Here is a 24,386-nt window from a genome sequence, read left to right on the forward strand (position 1 = left end):
ACCTGAAATTCTCTGTACAAAAGCTAGAGCTCTTGCATGAAACATCACCAAAGATTCAATGGCACATTTGTCTAAATTAATTGAGGTTCTTACTCAGTTTTCTATTGTGCGCAGAAAATTGATTTATGTAAAAACCAATAAAATGTTCTTTAGTAAATTGCCTATTCTTTCCCTGTTTTAACATACGATTAGCACTGCCACTGCCATCAATCTCTGAGGGAAATAGAGAGGCGAGTAGTAAAAAACGAGCTTCATAAATCTGAATGTGACACATCAAGGCTGCATGTTCTGCCATGTTCTCCTCGTTTACGAGCAGCAACACAGAAGCAAAAAAAACATCCAAAACATCAATCCAATCACACAAACTACAACACAAGTAGACGGTTTGTTCCAGTCATGTAAAGCTGTGTGATTGGATTTATGTAAAATACCCCCCCCCCCCCCTCCACCACCACACACACACACACACACACACACACACACACACACACACACACACACACACACACACACACACACACACACACACACACACACACACACACACACACACACACACACACACACACACACACAATGCCTTCTTTCTGATGCCTTCTTAATAGGAATGTTGTTGTTGCTTGATTCCCAGGAGTAGGATAGACAACAGTATTTTTTACCTGTCTTACACTGGTCTCTATCTTTAATGGCTATTAACGTGGCGGAACCATCCTATATGTCTTATCATGTGTTTAAAAAAAAATGTGTTTATCATGCATACGGGTCTTGTTATTGTAATTTATTAATGATGCTGAGCAATAAAACAATTTCCCAAGTTAGGATCAATAAAGTACTACTCTACTCTATACTCTCTACACATGCAGTCCTCACAACCCCCATACAGACACACTCTGTCACCTAACCTGTGCTGTGGCAGCTGTCTCCATCAGGGCCAAGCCTCCAGCCTGGGTAGCAGGAACACTTGACGGTGGTCTTGTACTGCTCACACACCTGGCTGCACTTCAGATGCCTACTGCAGTAGTCCACCGCCTCACACGTCCTGTTGTTAGAGTCCAGGTGGAGCCCTGGAGGGCAGGAACAGACCACCCCCGTCCCTGGTACCACCGTGCACTGATGGCTGCAGCCAACCTTGGCCACCAAACACTTATCTGGGAGCAGAGAGGGAGAGAACAGGAAGTAAGAACCAACTCCGATCTGGGAGTAGAGAGCGAGGACAGGAAGCGAGAACCAAACACTTATCTGAGATGGTTTTCAAAAGAGCATTGGGTTGTTAATGGACAGGGGGATCCTAAACGGAGGTTAGAAAAAGAATATACCACAATATGTTGGGCCATATGCTGCATGGTACGCTTAAAAAATGGTAATGCAAATAATAACAGAATTAAAACTAGCTGGCACAAGAATAACACTGCCACTTTTTGCTCTGAGCTAGAGATTGCTAGTCAAGCATGATGACAGAATATTTCCGCTGCATATACAACATAACGAAAGCTATTACATAATGAAAGAGGCTCCACAGTTCTGTTAGTCCTAGGTAGCATGGCCTGAGGGATAACGCCTTTATTATAGCCAAGGCACAAAATTAAATCGGAAAGTTGTGCAGTTGTCTACTATTCCTTTCACAAAACTAATATGGAGAGGGAAAACACATAAGAATTACTTTTCTTTCTTTGTGCAGTCTGTTTCCCATTCAGTCCCCAGTCTGTAATGAAATACTTTTCTCTGAAGCAGCTAGGCACCCGATTATTGTAAGTGAAAAGGCATTCTGGTGAGAAAAGGACACTACAGATCCGAAGTCTCCTTGCTAGCTAGCCATGATTAAGACGATCTTCTTGGTACAGACAAAAAACGATTGCATTTTCTCTGCGGGGGTCCCCTAGTTGCCTGCGTGTGTGGAGGGTGGAGGAGGATATAGGAGCGCTGTGCACCCATAGGTTACAGCTGGAGGAATGACTCCTGCTGAGTTGGCTCAAATCAATCAGGCCCCTCAGGGTCTCCCTGTATGACCTAATTGGTTATGAAGCTGGCAGCACAGTGTGGGCCTTTTCTCTAATGGTGTATCCCAAATTGCACCCTCTTCCCTATACCCTTTTCCATTTACAATTTTCTGCGTAGGGCTCTGTTCAAAAGTAGTGCACAATGTGCGAAATAGGCTTTTTTGCACTATACTCGACACTGACGTGATCTTCCTGTCCGGTCTTGCGCCCCATCAGGCTTGTGCGGTAGAGGAGATCTTCGTGGGCTATATTCAGCCTTGTCTCAGAGTAGTAAGTTGGTGGTCTGTTGATATCCCTCTAGTGGTGTGGGGGCTGTACTTTGGCAAAGTGAGAGGGGTTACAGTATATCCTGCTTGGTTGGTCCTGTCCAGAGGTATTGTCAGTGGCCCCCGACCCCCCCCCCATGTTTCAGCCTCCAGTATCTATGCTGCAATAGTCTATATGCAGGAGGGCTAGGTTCAGTCTGTCCTATCTGGTGAAATTCTCCTGTCTTATCTGGTGTCCTATGTGAACTTAAGTATGCCTCTAGTGCTCTCTCCCTTCCCTCCCAGAGGACCTGAGCCCTAAGACTATCTATGAACGTTTGAACATCTTGAAGAATGATCTGGCCTTAATGGCCATGTACTCTTATAATCTCCACCCGACACAGCCAGAAGAGGACTCCTCAGAGCCCGGTTCCTCCCTAGGTTTCTTCCTATGTCCCTGCCTTTCTATGGAGTTTTTCCTAGCCACCGTGCTTCTACATCTGCATTGCTTGCGGTTTGGGGTTTTAGGCTGGGTTTCTGTGTAAGCACTTAGTGACATCTGCTGATGTAAAAATGGCTTTATAAATATATTTTATTGATTGATTCTGTTAGCAACTCTGAAATGAACATATATGTTTAGGTTGTTCAATCAAACGGATTAGATGTGTACTATTCACATGAGTTTCACATATTTTTCCTCCGATGGGTCTTGGACAAACATATCTGTGTTGGTAATCGTTGGAGAAGTCTGGTAGCTATTCTTTATGTTCAGTCCCATTGGTCTCTGAATCAACAGTATGTTGGTGCGTCAACGAGCTGCTCTCAAGGCTATGAGAATGAATAGATATAATACTACTCCGTAGGGAGAGACAGTTTTGACTCTCACATATATGTTTCTGGGATCTGTGCGTGTTCAATGAGAACTTGCACACTTAACACATCGTGTATACTCTGGGGTGGGTGGCTCAGTAAGATACTTGTAAAAAATGTCCTGTAGAAAAATAATTGTTACACCAGTGGTATTCAAAGTCAGGTTCGGAGAATTGCAGTGGGGCCGCCAAAAAATAATACAAAATTAAGCGCACAGATTATTTTATGGGAAAATATACAAACGTTATTGAGAATGATAATTGGATAAATACAATGTTATTGAGTAAATGTATGTATTGGTTATTTTAGAGCAGTGGTTCTCAAACTTCTCCTTGGGGGCCCCCAGCCATTCCATGTATTCAATCTATTCCAGAGCTAGCACACCTGATTCAACTTGACTAGTTGAATCAGGTGAGTTAGTTCAGAGCTACAACCAAATTCTGAAACATCTGGGGGTCCCCGAAAAGAGGTTTGAGAACCACGGTCTTAGAGAGATGGAAATGTAATGAATATGAAGGGTTATTTGTTTATGTGAATATAAAACTTTACAGATTGTAAGGTTGTGTCATTAGATTTGGGGTGGGGTTGCTAAAATTTCTGGCAACAAGAATTGAGTCCCCAGAAATTCTGGTGAGAAAAAATGTTGTCCCAGATGGAAAAGTTTGAATACCACTGCTCTAAACACATATCTCCCACTTAAAAACATGGAACATTTCTTCACAACCAGGCAGAAAGACCACAGACTAATCTATTTCTACGGTATCAAGCAATATGGTGTACTACAAATAACATCTCTCCTTATTACCACAGAAAGGCCTTTCGTCAGACTGGTCAGCACAGTCGGTCTTGCCGTTGCAGATCTTCTCTGGTGGCAGGCAAATGGAGGTGTCGTTGGCACAGGGGTATTTTGGAGGCTTACAGACAGCTGCCTCACAGGAATCCTCATCGGAACGATCCTCACAGTCCATATCTCCATCACAAACCCAGCTCTTGGTGATACACTTTCCTGATGGTGTCACACATGTATACAGATACATACAGACATACACAAACACACACAAATGCGCACAATCCATAAACACAACCAAAAAAGATACAGAAGATATTCCTCAGAGACAATGTCAATGATCAACTGTCCACACAGTCGAGTAGAACCTCTGAAATAGAACCCTAAGGGAATACACTACTGAAAATGCTGAAGAGGAACCAATCAACATAACCACACAGTGAACTTCAAGCATCTGTAATAAACTTGGTGAATAATTCCTCAGGCACTTTGAAAAAAAGCTGTTTGACATCTAAATCACGAATAAAGAATTCATACCAACTGAAAGCAATTTAAGGCATAACATGATCCATGTCATAATCTTTTCCACAGAATGAGGTGATTGCAGTCTACAAAGACTGTAAAATATGCACAGTGTACTGTATCATGAGTTTAGACTAGAATATACAGTACTACATTACATGAGGTAATGCACTGCTGAGATATTTTGTAAAAAGTCTATCTTCTTCCTGCCATCAACAGAAAGGGACAGCCACAGTTGTGAGTTAAATGCTTCACTTCAAATGAAAATCCACAGCTAGATAATTACAGCCTCCTGATACCTTCTACCAGGGATAATCTCAAATTCCCCTTGCTCGCCATGTGTATTACAAAGAGGCAGCCAGAACAGGTGGAATAACTGCAGGGGAAGAGGCACAGATATGCCAGAATTTACAGTATCATCCTTAATTAATGCAGCTAGGCTGTGTGAAGCCTGGATTACAGAGCATCCTAATTTAGAGGCCTGCGATAAAAGCTGGAATCACCTCTGTTGCACTTCAAATCAAATTTAAAATAAAATGTTATTCATCACATGCTTAGTAAACAACAGGTGTGAACTAACAGTGAAATGCTTACTTACGGGCCCTTCCCAACAATACAGAGAGAAAGAAAATAGAGAAATAATAGAAAAGTAAAACACGTAATAAAAGTAATAATAATTACACAATGAGTAACAATAACTTGGCTATATACAAGGGGTACCAGTACCGTATCGATGTGCAGGGGTACAAGGTAATTGAAGAGGATATGTACATACATATACTGTAACTAGGAATAGAGTGACAGATAGTAAACAGTAGCAGAGACAAAAAAGTTAGTGAAAAAAGGATCAATGCAGATAGTCCAGGTATCTATTTGGTTAACCATTTAAATAACAACTTAGCAGTCTTATAGCTTGGAGGTAGAAGCTGCTCAGGGTCCTGTTGGTTCCAGACCTGGTGCATCGGTACCGCTTGCCGTGTGGTAGCAGAGAGAACAGTCTATGACTTGAGTAACTGTCTTTGACAATTTTTAAGGCCTTCATCTGACAACGCCAGGTATAGAGGTCCTGGATTGGCAGGAGGTTTGGCCCCAGTGATGTACTGGGCCGTACGCACTACCATCTGTAGCGCCTTACCATGCGGTGATGCAGCTAGTCAAGATGCTCTCAATGGTTCAGCTGTAGAACTTTTTGAGGATCTGAGATGCCCATGCCAAATAGTTTCAGCCTCGTCAAGGGAAAAAGCGTTGTTGTGCCCTCTTCACGACTGTGTTGGTTAGTTTGGACCATGATAGATCCTTAGTGATGTGAGGGGACGGGCTCGGCCCTCTGTTTCCTGTTGTGCACGATCAACTCCTTTTTCTTGCTGATGTTGAGGAATAGGTTGTTGTCCTGGCACCACAATGCCAGTTCTCTGACCTCCTCCCTATAAGCTGTCTCATCATTATCGGGGATCAGGTCTACCACCGTTGTGTTGTCGGCAAACTTAATGATGGTGTTGGAGTCATGCGTGGCCACGTAGTCCTGGGTGAATAGGGAGTACAAGAGGGGCCCCCGTGTTGAGGGTCAGCATGGCAGATGTGTTTTCGCCTGCACTCATCACCTGGGGGCGTCCCGTCAGGAAGTCCAGGAATCAGTTGCAGAGGGAGGTGTTCAGTCCCAGGGTCCTTAACTTAGTGGTGAGCTTGGAGGGCACTATGGTGTTGAATGATGAGCTGTAGTCAATGAACAGCATTCTCACGTGGGTGTTCCTTTTGTCCAAGTGGGAAAGGGCAGTGTGGACTGCAATAGAGATTGCATCATGTCTGTATCTGGTGCGGCAGTATGTGATTTGGAGTGGCACAAAGGTGCCTTGGATGATGGTTTTGATGTGAGCCATGACCAGCCTTGCAAAGCATTTCATGGCTACAGATGTGAGTGCTATGGGGCGATAGTTATTTGGACAGGATATCTAGGCGTTCTTGGGCATAGGGACTATGGTGTTCCGCTTGAAACATGCAGGTATTACAGTATTACCAACTGCATCAGGAGAGGTTGTAAATATCAGTGAAGACTTGCCAGCTGGCCATTGCATGATCTGAATACACGTCTTGGTAATCCGCCTGGCCCTGCGGCCTTGTGAATGTTAACCTGTTCAAGGGTCTTACTCAAATCAGCTACTGAAAGTGTGATTACACAGACATCTGGAACAGCTGGTGCTCTTACACATGGTTCAGTGTTGCTTGCCTCGAAGCAAGCATAAAATGCATTCAGCTCGTCTGTTAGGCTTGTGTCACTGGGCAGCTCGCGGCTGGGTTTTCCCTTTGTTTTTCCATGATAGTTTGCCAGCCCTGACACATCCGATGAGCATCAGAGCTGGTGTAGTAAGATTCGATCTTAGTCCTGTATTGACGCCTTGCCTGTTTGATGGTTCATCGGAGGGCGTAGCGGGATTTCTTAAACGCGTCCAGGTTAGTGTCCCGCTCCTTGAAAGCTGAAGCTCTAGCCTTTATGTCAGTGTGGATTTTGCCAGTAATACATGGCTTCTGGTTGGGATATGTACACTGTATGTACGGTCACTGTGATGCACTTATTGATTAAGCCGGTGACTGATGTAATAAACTCCTCAATACCATCAGAAACATATTCGAGTGTGCTAGCGAAACAGTCCTGTAGCTTAGCATCTGCTTCATCGGACCACTTCCGTATTGAGCACATCAGCGGTACTTCTTGTTTGAGTGTTTGCTTCTAAGCAGGAATAAGGAGAATATAGTTATGGTCAGATTTGCCAAATGGAGGGCGAGGAAGAGCTTTGTATGCGTCCGTGTGTGGAGTAAAGTTGATCTAGAGTTTTTTCGCCTCTGTTAGAAATTAGGTCAAATGGATTTCTGTTTTCCTGCATTAAAATCATCAGCCAAAAGTAGCGCCGCTTCTGGATGAGCATTTTCTTGTTTGCTTGCCTATACAGTTCGTTGAGGGCCGTCTTTGTGCCAGCATAATTTTTTGGGATAATAGACAGCTCTGAAAAATATAGATGAAAACTCTCTAGGTAAATAGCATGGTCTATAGCTTCTCATGGGGTATTGTAACTCAGGTGAACAGAACCTCGAGACTTACTTAATATTAGAGATTGCACACCAGCTGTTGTTAACAGAGAGACACACACCACGCCCCTTGAGCTTACCCGACGTTGCCGTTCTGTCCTGCCGATGCATAGAAAAACCATCTAGAATATTATCAGTGTCCTTGTTCAGCCAAGTTTCAGAGGAACATAGGATATTACAGTTCTTCAGGTCCCGTTGATAAGATAGTCTCGAACGGAGCTCGTCCAGTTTGTTCTCCAGTGATTGTACATTCACCAATAGAACAGAGATAGCGGTGGTTCATTTACTAATTTACCCACACATCGGCCTCTATATAGCCGTCTCTTTCTCTTCCGAATCAGGGATTAGGGCCTGGTTCAGGTTAAGCATTATGTCCAGTGTCGCCGACTCATTGAAGTATAAATCTTCATTGAGTTTAGTGATCACTGTTCTAATGTCCAGACGCTCTTTTTGGTCATAGGAAATAATGGTGGAAACATTATGTACAATTTTTTTTAAATTTTTTTGTAGAGATGGTACTATAAAATATATGTGGTTTCCATGATGTACTACATAGAGCGTTGGTGAGGCTAGAGTTTATATGTGTATTAAACACGTTTCTAGCTCTGCTATTTGATGTTGGTCAATGTCATCTTTTAAATTTGCTTCTAGTTTAGCATTAATGTAATGGTCAAAGATTGTATACTACCGTCAGACAAAATATTTTCTTAGGCAAACTGAGTAGCTAGGAAGTTTTGGTTCTGGATTACGATTACTGACAGAGAAGTCTTTATCCTACCTGTGTCTTTGCATGTGAACTTGGCCTTGGGGTCACAAATCCTCTTGGTGCCCTCACAGGCCACCTCATCACTACCGTCCTCGCAGTCTTTGTCCCCATCACACCTCCAGCGCTCTGGGATACACGTACCGTCTTCCATACAGTGGAACTCATCCCCACTGCACTCTATTACAGGAGGCAATGCTGCAAGGGAAAAATAAGGGAAAAATAAATAAATAATAATTATACAATGGGTGGGTCTAATCCTCGATGCTCATTAGTTAAAACCGCATTCCAACCAGTGTCTATTCCACAAGTTACCACCGGCTAAAGCTATGACGTTGAAATGCTGTTCCATCTCATCAGCCCAGTCAGGCAATTTATAAACTTGATCTCCACTATAAAAAGCATTTAGACATTATCTCTTGTTTCATTAAGACTAGCATTTGATTTTCAACAGCGGAGATTTGTATAAACCTTGCTGTCTGTCTCGCCAACATTTGCAAAATTGTTTCAATATTGAAATTCGATCTCCAGCTGTTGCTTAGAAATAAACGTGTCGGGATGAGACAGACAAGCAGACAGCTTTTCTCAGCCAGTCAAAATCATGAATCAGCTGGCATAATTTTTATGGATATATGCAAAGAAATGTAAATAAAAAACAGACGAACGAAATTATATGCAGCTAGATTGCTGTCTTTCCAGCTTCCATTTGAAGTGACTGTGTTGTTGGCTAGCTCCCCTGAACAACATTGTCCTGACGAAAGAGCACATTTTCTATGCCAGGTGAAATTGCGCATCATTAGCTCATTGTTATGGATGTATCTAAATAAATGGCACTAGAAAACAGCTTAAACAAACGCAAATGCAGCTCCTTTGCTGTTGTTCTGGCTGCACTGTTTGACGTAACTTTAAGTTAGCTGTCGTTGGCTAGCTAGCAAGCAAGGGATAAGAATGTTGCCAGCCAGTATTGCAATGGAACATTTAGAATGAACGACTGGGTTGCATCCATAGATACAGAACAAAAAGACTGAATGACTGAGTTGAATCTCTGGCAACCGAACCAATAGAACGAATGACCTGCCGGCTTGGGTAGCAACCCTAGATTTGTGTCGGGACTATATCTTGTGCAAGGAAGAAATAGTATGAATAAATTCATCAAAATAAAAAAAATTGAAAATATGTCAATCACTATTTAAATATGTTGGTAACCCATTGTATAAAAGTATTAATGCCCTCAAAACCGATGTTTGGAGGATATATTGGCACAGCTTGCCGTCCCTCGACGAACAACACCCATGCCAATATATCCCCTAAACACCAGCTTCTCTGGCATTATCACTTAAATAGAATCCTTCTGTGAATGTGAAAATTGAATCACAGTGGGCAAACTTTTGACAATATTGGGTTATGTATATTCTATTCCATACAAAGCTATGGCAAAATTATCTGCATGATTGATCTTTCAAATGTTATTTTTAATCATGCTAGGTAGTCAGTCACAAGACTATTATTCAACCTAACCATTTCCACATTGCCAGGAAAAAAAAAACTTCTGAAATCAGAGATCAGAAGTATTGCCATAACAGTCAGGGGCTGCCGAGCCAGAGCTTTAACCCCAGGGGTGGGCCACAACCCAGCAACACTACACTGTGTTAGAGTAGAAAGGAAAAGGCTGGAGCTGGGCCTGGACATCAGGACACGGTTTGATGAATAACTTCCTCATTCTAGTGACAAGCTGTGAGCATTTCAGCTGCCCAGGCTCAGCTTTCTGAGGTAATTATACCAGATTAAAATATTCAAATCTTGATGTTGTACTGTTGTGAACAGTAGATGAGATTAGATCAGCAGAGCGCGAGCTGAGAGAGGAAGATGAAGACTTAAGGACATTAGACCAGGCCAATTAACAGTTAATTTAAAATTAAACAAATTATCTTTTAAAAAAATATATATTTCTACTGATTGAAATGCCAAATTAATAATTAATAGTTACGCTCAATGCTGCATGTGCAGTAATGAGGAGGAGTAGTTAGCCCACCTTGAAAGCATCTACAGTGGCTTGGAAAGTATTCACCCCCTTGGCATTTTTCCTATTTTGTTGCCTTACAATCTGGAACTAAAATACATTTTGGGGGGGTTTGTATCATTTGATTTACACAACATGCCTACCACTTAATAGTAGTAATAATAATAGTTTTTATTGTGAAACAAACAAGAATTAAGACCAAAAAACTGAAAACTTGACTGTGCATAACTATTCACCTCCCCAAAGTCAATACTTTGTAGAGCCCCCTTTTGCAGCAATTACAGCTGCAAGTCTCTTGGGGTATGTCTCTATAAGCTTGGCACATCTAGCCATTTTGGCCCATTCTTCAAGTTGGATGGGTTCCGCTGGTGTACAGCAATCTTCTCAACTGGATTGAGCTCTGGGCCTTGACTAGGCCATTCCAAGACATTTACACGTTTCCCCTTAAACCACTTGAGTGTTGCTTCAGCAGGGTCATTGTTCTGCTGGAAGATGAACCTCCATCCCAGTCTCAAATCTCTAGAAGACTGAAACAGGTTTCCCTCAAGAATTTCCCTGTATTTAGCGCCATCCATCATTCCTTCAATTCTGACCAGTTTCCCAGTCCCTGCCAATGAAAACATCCCCACAGCATGATGCTGCCACCATCATCCTTCACTGTGGGGATGGTGTTCTCGGGGTGATGAGAGGTGTTGGCTTTGCGCCAGACATAGCATTTTCCTTGATGGCCAAAAAGCTCAATTTTTGTCTCAACTGACCAGAGTACCTTCTTCCATATGTTTGGGGAGTCTCCCACATGCCTTTTGGCGAACACCAAACATGTTTGCTTATTTTTTTCTTTAAGTAATGGCTTTTTTCTGGCCACTCTTCCATAAAGCCCAGCTCTGTGGAGTGTACGGCTTAAAATGGTCCTATGGACAGATACTCCAATCTCCCCTGTGGAGCTTTGCAGCTCCTTCAGGGTTATCTTTGTTCTTTTTGTTGCCTCTCTGATTAATGCCCTCCTTGCCTGGTCCGTGAGTTTCGGTGGGTGGCCCTCTTTTGGCAGGTTTGTTGTGGTGCCATATTCTTTCCATTTTTTATAATGGATTTTATGGTGCTCCATGGGATGTTCAAAGTTTCAGATATTTTTTTATAACCCAACCATGATCTGTACTTATCCACAACTTTATCCCTGACCTTGCCCCTTGCTTCCGTTTTTAAAACAAAAAATGATTTTTTTTAAACAAGTAATTTTTTTCATTTCACTTCACCAATTTGGATTATTTTGTGTATGTCCATTACATGACATCCAAATAAAAATACATTCAGGTTGTAATGCAACAAAATAGGAAAAACACCAAGGGGGTGAATACTTTTGCAAGGCACTGTACTCACGATGTTGGGATAGTTAACATGATACTTAGTGCAGAGTACATTAATTTGTCAAAATGAGGGATGGCACTATTACTTATGAAGTTGCATTTGCATTACGAATTCAAAAAGGGCTACAATAAAGGAATTACAAAAAACAGCATGGTTTCTCTCACCAGCTCCAGACCCTCCACAGGTGGTGTTTTCATCACTGAAGTCCCCACAGTCGTTGTCCCCATCGCAGGCCCAGTGGTCTGGAATACATCTTCCACTGGAGCACTGGAACTGGGTGTTGGAGCAGTAGTGGACACAACTCACCTCGTCACTACCATCTCCACAGTCATCATCTTGGGACACAGAGGAAAAATAGCAAGTTTGACTGACTAGATTTGACTCCTTCATGTCATAAGAATGTGCATTAGATTGGGGAGGCCTCAGAAGTCACGTTTCAGGCAAGGTAAACGTACTCTGCACATCCCACTGGGCACAAACTGGTTGAATCAAAGTTGTTTCAATTTAATTTGTCAAAGTAATGTGACATAGAAAATACATTGAATTTGAAAAAAAGTCATCAATGTGTTTTGAGGGTGAAAGGATTATGTCATCATGGTAACCAATTTTCAACATAGACAAACCCTGTATAATGTTATATCCACTATCAGAAAAAAAAAACTACAGGTTGGGCAGAAACTCCTATTGAAGAGTTGATATATCTACAGTTATTCCTTTGGTCTCCATTCCAGGGTTTTAACCAAGTTCAGCCCTGCTTAGCTTTGATATTTGTCACTGACTAAAACCATGTGCAATTGTGAGAATGAATATTAAGAAAGCTCCACTTAATAACAAAATAGATTTACTGTTGCTATCAAAAGTCATTCCAAAGGGAGGTCTACCAGAGCAAATGAAATGTAACCATATTTTATGAGTCATAAATCATCAAGTATGCTATTTAGGCCTACAGTACAGTATATAGCATTTGTGAAGTCATCAACAGCTATTGTTTCAATTCAACCCAGGGTTCAACTGAATTTGAAATGTTGGATTCATGTCTCCATCCTAACCAAAAGTTAAAGTTAAAGAATAGGAGTAAATCAAATCAAACTGCATTTAAAGTTCGATTTGATTTAGTTCTATTCTTTAACTTACATTTTTGGTTGAGATGGAGACATGAATCCAACATCAATTATTAATTTGTAGACAAACTCAAATAAATCAAATATTATTGGTCACATACATGTGTTTAGCAGATGTTATTGTGGGTCAAGAGAAATGCTTGTGCTTCTAGTTCCGACTGTGTAGAAATATCTAACAAGTAATATCTAATAATTTCACAACAAATACCTAATATACACAAATCTAAGTAAAGGAATGGAATTAAGAATATATCTGGATGAACAATGTCAGAGCGGCATAGACTAAGATACAGTAGATAGTATAGAATACAGTATATACATATGAGATGAGTAATGCAAGTTATGTAAACATTATTAAAGTGACATTATTAAAGTGACTAGTGCTCCATTTATTAAAGTGGCCAATGATTTCAAGTCTGCGTATGTAGGCAGCAGTCTCTCTGTGCTAGTGATGGCTATTTAACAGTCTGATAGTCTTAAGATAGAAGCTGTTTTTCAGTCTCTCGGTCCCAGCTTTGATGCACCTGTACTGACCTCGTCTTCTGGATGATAGCGGGGTGAACAGGAAGTGGCTCGGGTGGTTGTTGCCTTGATGATATTTTTGGCCTTCCTGTGACATCAGGTGCTGTTGGTGTCCTGGAGAAAAGGTAGTTTACCCCCGGTAATGAGTTGTGCAGACCGCACCACCCTCTGGAGAGCCCTGCAGTTGTGGGCGGTGCAGTTGCCATACCAGGCTGTGATACAACCCGACAGGATGCTCTCAATTGTGCATCTGTAAAAGTTTGTGAGGGTTTTAGGTGACAAGCCACATTTCTTTGTGCTGGTGCGCCTTCTTCACCACACTGTCTGTGTGGGTGGACCATTTCAGTTTGTGAATGATATGTACGCAGAGGAATTGCAACTTTCCACCTTCTCCACTGCTGTCCTGTCGATGTGGATAGGGGGGTGCTCCCTCTGCTGTTTCCTACAAGTCCACGATCATCTTCTTTGTTTTGTTGACGTTAAGTGAGAGGTTATTTTCCTGACACCACACTCCCAAAGACCTCACCTCCTCCCTGTAGGCTGTCTCGTCGTCGTTGTTGGTAATCAAGCCTACTACTGTTGTGTCGTCTGCATACTTGATGATTGAGTTGGAGGTGTGCATGGCCACGCAGTCATGGGTAAACAGGGAGTACAGGAAGGGGCTGAGCACGCACACTTGTGGGGCCCCAGTGTTGAAGATCAGCGAAGTGGAGATGTTGTTTCCTACCTACACTACCTGGAGGCGGCCCGTCAGGAAGTCCAAGACCCAATTGTACAGGGCGGGGTTCAGACCCAGGGACTCGAGCTTAATGATGAGCTTGGAGGGTACTATGGTGTTGAATGCTGAGCTATAGTCAATAAACAGCATTCTTACATAGGTATTCCTCTTGTCCAGATGGGATAGGGCAGTGTGCAGTGTGATGGCGATTGCATCGTCTGTGGACCTTTTGGGGCAGTAAGCAAATTGAAGTGGGTCTCGGGTGACAGGTAAGGTGGAGGTGATATGATCCTTGACTGGTCTCTCAAAGCACTTCATGATGACAGAAATGAGTGCTACAGGGCGACAGTCATTTAGTTCAGTTACCTTTGCATTCTTGGGTACAGGAACAATGGTGGCCATCTTAAAGCATGTGGGGACACCAGACTGGGATAGGGAGAGATTGAATATGTCCGTAAACACACCAACCAGCTGGTCTGCACATGCTCTGAGGTCGCGGCTAGGCAACTGGGCCGGCAGCCTTGCGAGGGTTAACACGTTTAAATGTTTTACTCACGTCGGCCAAGGAGAAGGAGAGCCCATAGTCCTTGGTAGCTGGCCACGTTGGTGGCACTGTGTCATCCTCAAAGCGGACAAAGAACGCGTTTAGCTTGTCCGGAAGCAAGACGTCAGTGTCCGCGAAGAGGCTGGTTTTCCTTTTGTAGTCCGTGATTGTCTGTGGACCCTGCCACATATGTCACGTGTCTGAGCCGTTGAATTGCGACTCCACTTTGTCTGTATACTGATGTTTTTCCTGTTTGATTGCCTTGCGGAAGGAATGACAACTCTGTTTGTATTCTGCCATATTCCCAGTCACCTTGCCATGGTTAAATGCGATGGTTCGCAACTTTGTTTGCTGCCATCTATCCACGATTTCTGGTTATGGTAGGTTTAAATAGTCAGAGTGGGTACAAGATCTCTTATACACTTCTTGATGAAATCAGCAACCGTCTCAGGGTACACATCAATATTATTCCGCGTGATAAAATCAGTCTTGAAGTGTGGATTCTGATTGGTCAGACAAGCGTTGAATAGTCCTTAGCACGAGTACTTCCTGTTTGAGTTTCTGCCTATAGGAAGGGAGGAGCAAAATGGAGTCGTGGTTAGATTTGCCGAAAGGAGGGCGGGGGAGGGCCTTGTATGCATCCCAAAAGTTGGAATAACAATGGTCTGAGAATCCAGATGGCTGCACTGACTCCAACAGTATATCCCGGGGGAGCCATGTTTCCGAGAAACAGAGTATGTTACAATCCCTGATGTCTCCCTGGAAAGAAAACCTTGCCCTGACTAACTTTGTTATCCAGGGACTGAACATTAGTGAGTAATATACTCGAAAGCAGTGGGTGGTGAGCGAGCCTCCTCTGATATCCTTTTGTTCTTTCCCGCTGTTTGTAATAACACATAACATTTTCTGGGATAACAATGTAACACATAAAAAAATGAAATACTGCAAAGTTTCTAAGAACTAGTAGCGAGGCAGCCCTCTGTTGGCGCCATTGTGTTCCTCCACCAATAATGGAGGAATTCAACTGGTTATTGAATTGTGTTTGGTTGTCAACACAACCAAACAATGTGGATTATGGATAGTTGTGCCACTGACTTAGTCTGGCTTTAATTCCAGTTTGTCTACAAATTAATAATTGATCATGTTGGATTCACATCTCCATCTAATCCAAAAATCTAAGTTAACATTAGCATACTACATATTGAACTTCCATCCTCTCAGGCCAGGGGCATATTGTATGAATTTATGGTTGGATCAGAATCGCTGTTATAATCATTGGCCAGTACGGAGATGTAAGTAAAACCACAAGTCCAAATCCCTATCTCCATCCATGGATAATTTAGGAAAGGGACAATTTTAGCTAGCCAGCTAGCCACCAGAGGACAACAACATAACGAGATGCAAAAATTCAACTTTTTTTCTGTCAAAATTGACATTTGGCTTGTGATGTGATTGGCCTGAAGCCAAATCCAAACTGGCTTCCTCTGGAGACTTTTTTTGGTGTGATAGGACCATTCACAGTTGAGCTCACTCAGTTTAGCTCAACGCTGATATGCTATTATTTTATATATTTTTTATCATGGGAGGCCAAATGCGCGCGGGTTTCCCTTACATTCAATACAACAGGTGGCAGCAATGTCATACTCTTTCTGACCAGACAGCTTCAGATAGCCTAGATAAGCTACACATACTGAGACAGAGGGGCGCTGTTTTGTTCCCTTGGTTGTGTTGACAAGTTAACAAATTCTATGTTGGATTCACGTCTCCAACTAAACCAAAAATAAAAGTTAAAGAATAGGATTAAGCCAGTGGCTCAGATGAAACTATCCACGCATTAGATGCATTCAGAAAGTATTCATACCCCTTGACTTATTCCACATTTTGTTGTGTTACAGCCTGAATTCAAAATGGATAACAAATGTATAAATGCTCACCCATCTACACACAATACCCCACAATGAAAAATTGAAAACATGTTTTTAGAAATGTTTGCAAATGTATTGAAAATGAAATACAGAAATATCTCATTTACATAAGTATTCACACCCCTGAGTAAATACATGTTAGAATCACCTTTGGCAGCAATTACACCTGGATTGTATAATATTTGCACATGATTATTTGTAAAATTATTCAAGCTCTGTCAAGTTTGTTGTTGATCATTGATAGACAGACATTTTCATGTCTTGCCATAGATGTTCAAGACGATTTAAGTCAAAACTATAACTTGGTAAGCAACCAGTGTATATTTGGCCTTGTATTTTAGGTTGTTCAATTTAGCAGACACTCTTATCCAAAGTGATTTACAGTAATTAGTGCATACATTTTCATATTTGTCCATACTGGTCCCTCATGGGAATCGAACCCACAGCCCTGGCGTTGCAATTGTCGTGCTCTACCAACTGAGCCACAGTTGATTATTGTTAAGATAAAAGGTGCATTTGTTTCCCAGTGTCTGTTGGAAAGTAGACTGAATAAGTTTTTCCTCTAGGATTTGGCTGTTCTTTATTATTATTATTATTATTTTTATTATTATTATTGTTATTTATGCTACAAATCTCCCTAGTCCTTCCCGATGACAAGCTACCCATAACATGATGCAGCCACCACCATGCTTGAAAATATGAAGAGTGGTACTCAGTGATGTGTGGTGTTGGATTTGCCCCAAACTTAACACGTTGTATTCAGGATATAAAGTTCATTTCTTTACCAGACTTTTATTTGTAGTTTTATTTTGGTGCTTTATTGCAAACAGGATGGATGTTTAGGAGTATTTGTATTCTGTACAGGTCTTCTTCTTTTCACTCTGTCATTTTGGTTAGTAGTAGTAACTACAATATTGTTGGTAGGAGTAACAACAATATTGTTGGTCCATCCTCAGTTTTCTCCTATCACAGCCATTAAACACTGTAACTGTTTTAAAGTCACCATTGGCATCATGGTGAAATCCCTGGCAAGTGAGTTAGGAAGGACGCCTGTATCCTTGTAGTGACTGTGTGTATTGATACACCATCCAAAGTGTAATTAATAACGTCACCATGCTCAATTGGACATTTAATGTCAGCTTGTATAATTTTTACCTATCTACCAATGCGTGCCATTTTTTTGTGAGGCATTGGAAAACCTCCCTTGTTTTTGTGGTTGAATCTGTGTTTGAAATTCATTGCTCGACTGAGGGACCTTATAGATAATTGTATGTGGGGTACAGAAATGAGGTAGTCATTCAAAAATCATGTTAAACATAATTAGTCCATGCAATTTATGTGATTTTTTACTCCTGAAATTATTTAGATTTGCCATAACAAAGGCGTTGAATACTTATTGACTCAAGACTTTTCAGGTTTTCATTTTTATTTATTTGTCAAAATTTCTAAAATCATAATTCCATTTTGACATTATGGGGTATTGTGTGTAGGCCAGTGACACAACATTTACATTCAGGCTGTAACACAACAAAATGTGGAAAAAGTCAAGGTGTGTGATGACTTTCTGAAGGCAACCAAACACAATTCAATAGGACTTTTGTAATACAGTTAAAAGCCTAAAGTTAAGGCTCTCTTACTGTAACTATATATGTCTTCTTATGTAATCATTGGAAGCGTGCATGTTTAAGATAGCACGCAAAGATTGCAAGTCTGTAGAAATCTTCAAAATTGCTGATTCTGCACAATAATCTGTGCAGAATCTCAAACAGCATTGTTCACTTGCACTACATACTTCTACTGTAATCTCAACTGCAATCCAGGACAGTTGGTTGTTCTATTAGATAAAGCACAGACAACACATTAAGTTGTTGTATAAATACCAAATATCTGATATTGTATTCCAATTTCAACTTTTTGTGCTTTCAAATGGTTGAAAGTGCGTCAGTGATAACACATTTAGATGACAACTAAACAAAAAATGGGTGAGTAAAGGATGTAATCTCATTGATCAATGTCTCAACCAAATATTACCCAAATATCCAAATTGAAATGACGTGGTGTGCATAGTGGGAAGAGTGTGTTTCTCCGAACCACTTTCGTAACATAAGGAGATCGTGGTTGATTTAAAGGTTGTGGGTTATACAAGGGGCATGTGAAATGTACAGTAGCTCAGTGTTTTTCAACTCCTGTCCTCAAGTATTCTGACCTCAACGTTGTTTATTTTTGTTGAAGCCCTGATGGTTGTTGAGGAAACACTGCTGTAGGTTTTCAGTAGGAACGTACCTGAGTCACAATGCCACTTGACACTGATGCATCTCCCATTGGAACAGCTGAACTGGGTGAGTGGTTCACAGGTCGGCAATGCTATAGACATAAAAGCAAATAGACAGTCAACTACAGTTATTTAAAGCCCAAACCCATAGGGCTACATTTATTCTGAAAATACTTTGTCTAAAACTCCTTACAAACACTCCATTCTAACTCATATTTCAACAGTATATATTGTTTTGTGTGTGGTCAACAGCACACCCTTAAAACAAGCCCTGTATTAACCCACATAGTGTCCCGACTACTAATCTTTTTCACTATATGTGTGTTGCAGGTTGAAATAAATTCCTAAGCAAGTTAATAAGAGCTATCTCAACACCACACTGAATGTTATGCTAAACATATGTAAATTAATGGAAATATGGCTAACGAATATTCTAATACTAGAGGTGTTTTTTTATTTCACCTTTATTTAACCAGGTAGGCCAGTTGAGAACAAGTTCTCATTTACAACTGCAAACTGGCCAAGATAAAGCAAAGCAGTGCGACACAAACAACACAGAGTTACACATAGGATAAACAAACGTACAGTCAATAACACAATAGAAAAGTCTAAATACAGTGTATGCAAATATAGTAAGATTAGGGAGGTAAGGCAATAAATAGGCCATAGTGGCGAAATAATAACAATTTAGCAATTAAACACTGGAGTGATAGATGTGCAGAAGATGAATGTGCAAGTAGAGATACTGAGGTGCAAAGGAGCAAAAAAATAAATAACAATATCGGGATGAGGTAGTTGGGTGGGCTATTTACAGATGGGCTATGTACAGGTGCAATGATCGGTAAGCTGCTCTGAAAGCTGATGCTTAAAGTTAGTGAGGGAGATATAAGACTCCAGCTTCAGTGATTTTTGCAAATCGTTCCAGTCATTGGCAGCAGAGAACTGGAAGGAAAGGTGGCCAAGGGAGTAGTTGGCTTTGGGGATGACCAGTGAAATATACCTGCTGGAGCGCGTGCTACTGGTGGGTGCTGCTATGGTGACCAGTGAGCTGAGATAAGGCAAGGCTTTGCCTAGCAAAGACTTATAAATGCCCTGGAGCCAGTGGGTTTGGCGACGAGTATGAAGCGAGGGCCAGCCAACGAGAGCATACAGGTCGTAGTGGTGGGTAGTATATGAGGCTTTGGTGACAACATGGATGGCACTGTGATAGACTACATCCAATTTGCTGAGTAGAGTGTTGGAGGCTATTTTGTAAATGACATTGCTGAAGTCAAGGATCGGTAGGATAGTCAGTTTTACAAGGGTATGTTTGGCAGCATGAGCGAAGGATGCTTTGTTGCAAAATAGGAAGCCGATTCTATATTTAATTTTGGAGTGGAGATGCTTAATGTGAGTCTGGAAGGAGCGTTTAGAGTCTAACCAGACACCTAGGTATTTGTAGTTGTCCACATATTCTAAGTCAGAACCATCCAGAGTAGTGATGCTAGACGGGTGGGCGGTTGCGGGCAGCGATCGGTGGAAGAGCATGCATTTAGTTTTACTTGCATTAAAGAGCAGTTGGAGGCCACGGAAGGAGTGTTGTATGGCATTGAAGCTCATCTGGAGGCTTGTTAACACAGTGTCCAAAGAAGGGCCAGAAGTATATAGAATGGTGTTGTCTGCGTAGAGGTGGATCAGAGAATCACCAGCAGCAAAAGCGACATCTCTTTTCTCTCTGATGTATAGAGAGAAAAGAGTCGGCCCGAGAATTAAACCCTGTGGCACTCCCATAGAGACTGCCAGAGGTCCGGACAACAGGCCCTCCGATTTGACACACTGAACTCTGTCTGAAAAGTAGTTGGTGAACCAGGCAAGGCAGTCATTTGTGAAACCAAGGCTGTTGAGTCTGCCGATAAGAATGCGGTGATTGACAGAGTCGAAAGCCTGCACAGTATTGTCTTTTATCGATGGCGGTTATGATATCGTTTAGGACCTTGAGCGTGGATGCGGTGCACCCATGACCAGCTCGGAAACCAGATTGCATAGCGGAGAAGGTACGGTGGGAGATCTGTTTGTTAACTTGGCTTTCGAAGACTTTAGAAAGGCAGGGTAGGATATATATAGGTCTGTAACAGTTTGGGTCTAGAGTGTCTCCCCCTTTGAAGAGGGGGATGACTGCGGCAGCTTTCCAATCTTTAGGGATCTCAGACGATACACTTACATTTACATTTTAGTCATTTAGCAGACGCTCTTATCCAGAGCGACTTACAGTAGAGTGCATACATTTTATTACATTTTTTTTTTACATACTGAGACAAGGATATCCCTACCGGCCAAGAGCAGACGCTCTTATCCAGAGCGACTTACAGTAGAGTGCATACATTTTATTACATTTTCTTTTCTTTTTTATTTACATACTGAGACAAGGATATCCCTACCGGCCAAACCCTCCCTACCGGCCAAACCCTCCCTAACCCGGACGACGCTATGCCAATTGTGCGTCGCCCCACGGATCTCCCGGTTGCGGCCAGCTGCGACAGAGCCTGGGCGCGAACCCAGCCCAGCCTGGGCGCGAACCCAGAGACTCTGGTGGCACAGCTAGAACTGCGATGCAGTGCCCTAGACCACTGCGCAACCCGGGAGATACGAAAGAGAGGTTGAACAGGCTAGTAATAAGGGTTGCAACAATTTCAGCGGATAATTTTAGAAAGAGAGGGTTGTCTAGCCCAGATTGTCTAGCCCAGCTGATTTGTAGGGGTCCAGATTTTGCAGCTCTTTCAGAACATCAGCTCTCTGGATTTGGGTGAAGGAGAAATGGGGGAGGCTTGGGCAAGTTGCTGTTGGGGGTGCAGAGCTGTTGACGGGGGTAGGGGTAGCCAGGTGGAAAGCATGGGCAGCCGTAGAAAAATGCTTAAATTCTCAATTATCGTAGATTTATCGGTGGTGACACTGTTTCCTAGCCTGGGAGGAGGTGTCTCCATGGACATACAGTGTGTTGCATGCAAGTGTAGCTGTTGTAAATGTCACCCTTAATTTGCATGCACCTTTTGGAAAGGTTAAAATGTGTTCCGTATTTGTTAGAAAAAAACTATGATGCTTGTTTTCAGGTAGAAAAGCTAATCTAGGATTCTAAGAAGTGCTTCAAATCACATTCAAACTAATCAAAACTCATAATTAAGTCTCATCAATGAGACCTGCAAAAATACAGAATCAGGCTTTAAGACAAAAACATGACATAAAAAACGTAATTGGAGAAAGAAACAAACATGATACATGTCCAGATGTTTTGCCTTTGGTTAATCCAAAGTAATGTAGAGAAAGAAACGCTGCTTTATTTGATGACAGTGAGCAGCAGTGGCAGCACAACAAGAAACAGTTTTCCCATTGGAAGTTAAGCAATGTTGGTTTTTCCACCAAGTGGTGAGCTTGGTCCGGAGGTCCGGACAACAGGCCCTCCGATTTGACTCACTGTACTCTGTCTGAGAAGTAGTTGGTGAACCAGGCAAGGCAGTCATTTGTGAAACCAAGGCTGTTGAGTCTGCCGATAAGAAACAGTTTTCCCATTGGAAGTTAAGCAAGGTTGGTTTTTTCACCAAGTGGTGAGCTTGGTGGAAAAAACAACCACCTAAACACACCAGCTAGTGCTGCTTAGACAGACAGTGATTCTGCTAGCTGACTGTTCAAAACCAACTAACATCTCGGTAATTAACCAACATCTGCTCCTTACTTCTTCCAGTGTGCTCAAAGAGACACCAGCTCTCACTTTCTCTAACTGTTGTTGATGGTGCTGGTGGCTAAATATTCCACCCACTATTAGTGTCAATGTGAATCTGGGCATATGGATTTGGATGACCCCTAAATACATGTGATCTACATTTGTATTCGCATCACATATAACACACTTTCTGAGATATTTCCATTGGAGGCCAGGAGCTTTATAGACTTTGGTTTGAATTCAGAGACTACATTTTATTGGATTATTTGGAATCCCTACTGCTACAAACACCTAGGGCATTAGCTAGGACATAGTGAATGTTTACCACACTTGTCTTCTACATTTTCGCTCTAAGGATTTTAGTTATCTTCGACAGCGACCGTCTGGTTGAGGTTTAACACTCATTAAAAATAAATATCAACATGCATAAATAATGTCTGGTTAGTTTCTCAGTCTAGTCGACGGAGGGGAGATTCTGGGTTCAACATACAGGTTGACAACTACCATACTTCTAGCAAACAAAATTCAAATTAGCATCCATCTCAAATGGCAGTGGCACCACGACGTGTGGAGCTTCAGGTGTTTAAAACCCATCGTCGCTGCAGTGGAGCAAATTGAACTGCCAGAGACGCGGTGAGAACTCCTACAGAGCAGTAATGCCTGAGGAACCTCAAACAACAGTATGGGAGAGAATATGTTTTGGAGCGCAGCTTGATTATGATTGAATGAAGCCGAGCATAAACTTTAATTACAGCTTACACTCTGGTTGTTTGTGACTGTGTATTGAAGCAGCTTAGTAGGCACACAACGGAGAGTCGGAGACGATACAACACTATGCAGTGCCTGGCACTGATCATCAGAGACTGATATGTGCCATCCTTACCACATATAATGAAGAGATGGGAGGTTAAACGTTACAGCAAAATGTAGATTTTCACCTAAATAGACATATCCAAGAGTAATTCATTTTTATGAGATGGCCATAAACAAAACTATAATACTGCATAGTTCTAGAAAGTTCTGGAACTCACCATTCTGGTAAAAATAGTTACACATTGACTCACATTTGAGGATAGAAGCTCAAATACATAGCACAAATATTATGAAAATATGAAAATATAAAAACATCATACAATATTTTTTTCCTACTCAACAAAAGTGGGGGAATAGGGCTTGAAATGACTGAAATGCTTTCAAAATATAGTAACAGTACAATTATAAACAACTTACTATGAGATTTAATCTTTCTTATAACTATAAAATGAATATGATCATACGCTACATTGCCAAAAGTATGTAGACACACCTTTAAAATAGTGGATTCGGCTACTTCAGCCTCACCCGTTGCTGACAGGTGTATAAAATTGAGCAGACAGCCATGCAACCTCCATAGACAAACATTGGCGTTAGAATGGCCATACTGAAGAGCTCAGTGACTTTCAACGTGGCACCGTCACAGGATGCCACCTTTCCAACAAGTCAGTTTGTCAAATGTCTGCCCTGCTAGAGCTGCCCCGGTCAAATGTAAGTGCTGTTATTGTGAAGTGGAAATGTCTAGGAGCAACAACGGCTCAGCCACAAAGTGGTAAGCCACAAAAGCTCACAGAACGGTACAGGCGAATGCTGAAGCGCGTAGAGCGTACAAATAGCCTGTCCTTGGTTGCAACAATCACTACCGAGTTCCAAACTGCCTCCCGGAAGCAACGTCAGCACAATAACTATTTGTCTGGAGCTTCATGAAATGGGTTTCCATGGCCGAACAGGAACACACAAGCCTAAGATCCCCATGTGCAATGCCAAGTTACGACTGGAGTGGTGTAAAGCTCACCGCCATTGGACTCTGGAGCAGTGAAAATACGTTCTCTGGAGTGATGAATCACGCTTCACCATCTGGCAGTCCGACGGTCGAATCTGGGTTCGACGGATTCCAGGAGAACGCT

At 41.9% G+C, this 24,386-nt stretch overlaps 1 protein-coding gene across 1 annotated transcript in view; it reads right to left on the minus strand.

The window, feature by feature from the left end:
* The window catches only part of LOC139538915 (low-density lipoprotein receptor-related protein 1B-like), a 555,698-nt gene that overhangs the window by 223,445 nt on the left and 307,867 nt on the right, over positions 1-24,386 (minus strand). Inside the window, exons 18-22 of the mRNA XM_071341488.1 lie at positions 18,764-18,844; positions 11,815-11,985; positions 8,281-8,463; positions 3,918-4,118; positions 903-1,148 (exon numbers count right to left, since the gene is read on the minus strand). Of these exons, the coding sequence (XP_071197589.1) occupies positions 903-1,148; positions 3,918-4,118; positions 8,281-8,463; positions 11,815-11,985; positions 18,764-18,844 (882 nt within the window). The remainder of the gene's footprint in view (positions 1-902; positions 1,149-3,917; positions 4,119-8,280; positions 8,464-11,814; positions 11,986-18,763; positions 18,845-24,386) is intronic.

The sequence above is a fragment of the Salvelinus alpinus genome, chromosome 14 (assembly GCF_045679555.1).
Source record: "Salvelinus alpinus chromosome 14, SLU_Salpinus.1, whole genome shotgun sequence".
Classification (NCBI taxonomy): domain Eukaryota; kingdom Metazoa; phylum Chordata; class Actinopteri; order Salmoniformes; family Salmonidae; genus Salvelinus; species Salvelinus alpinus.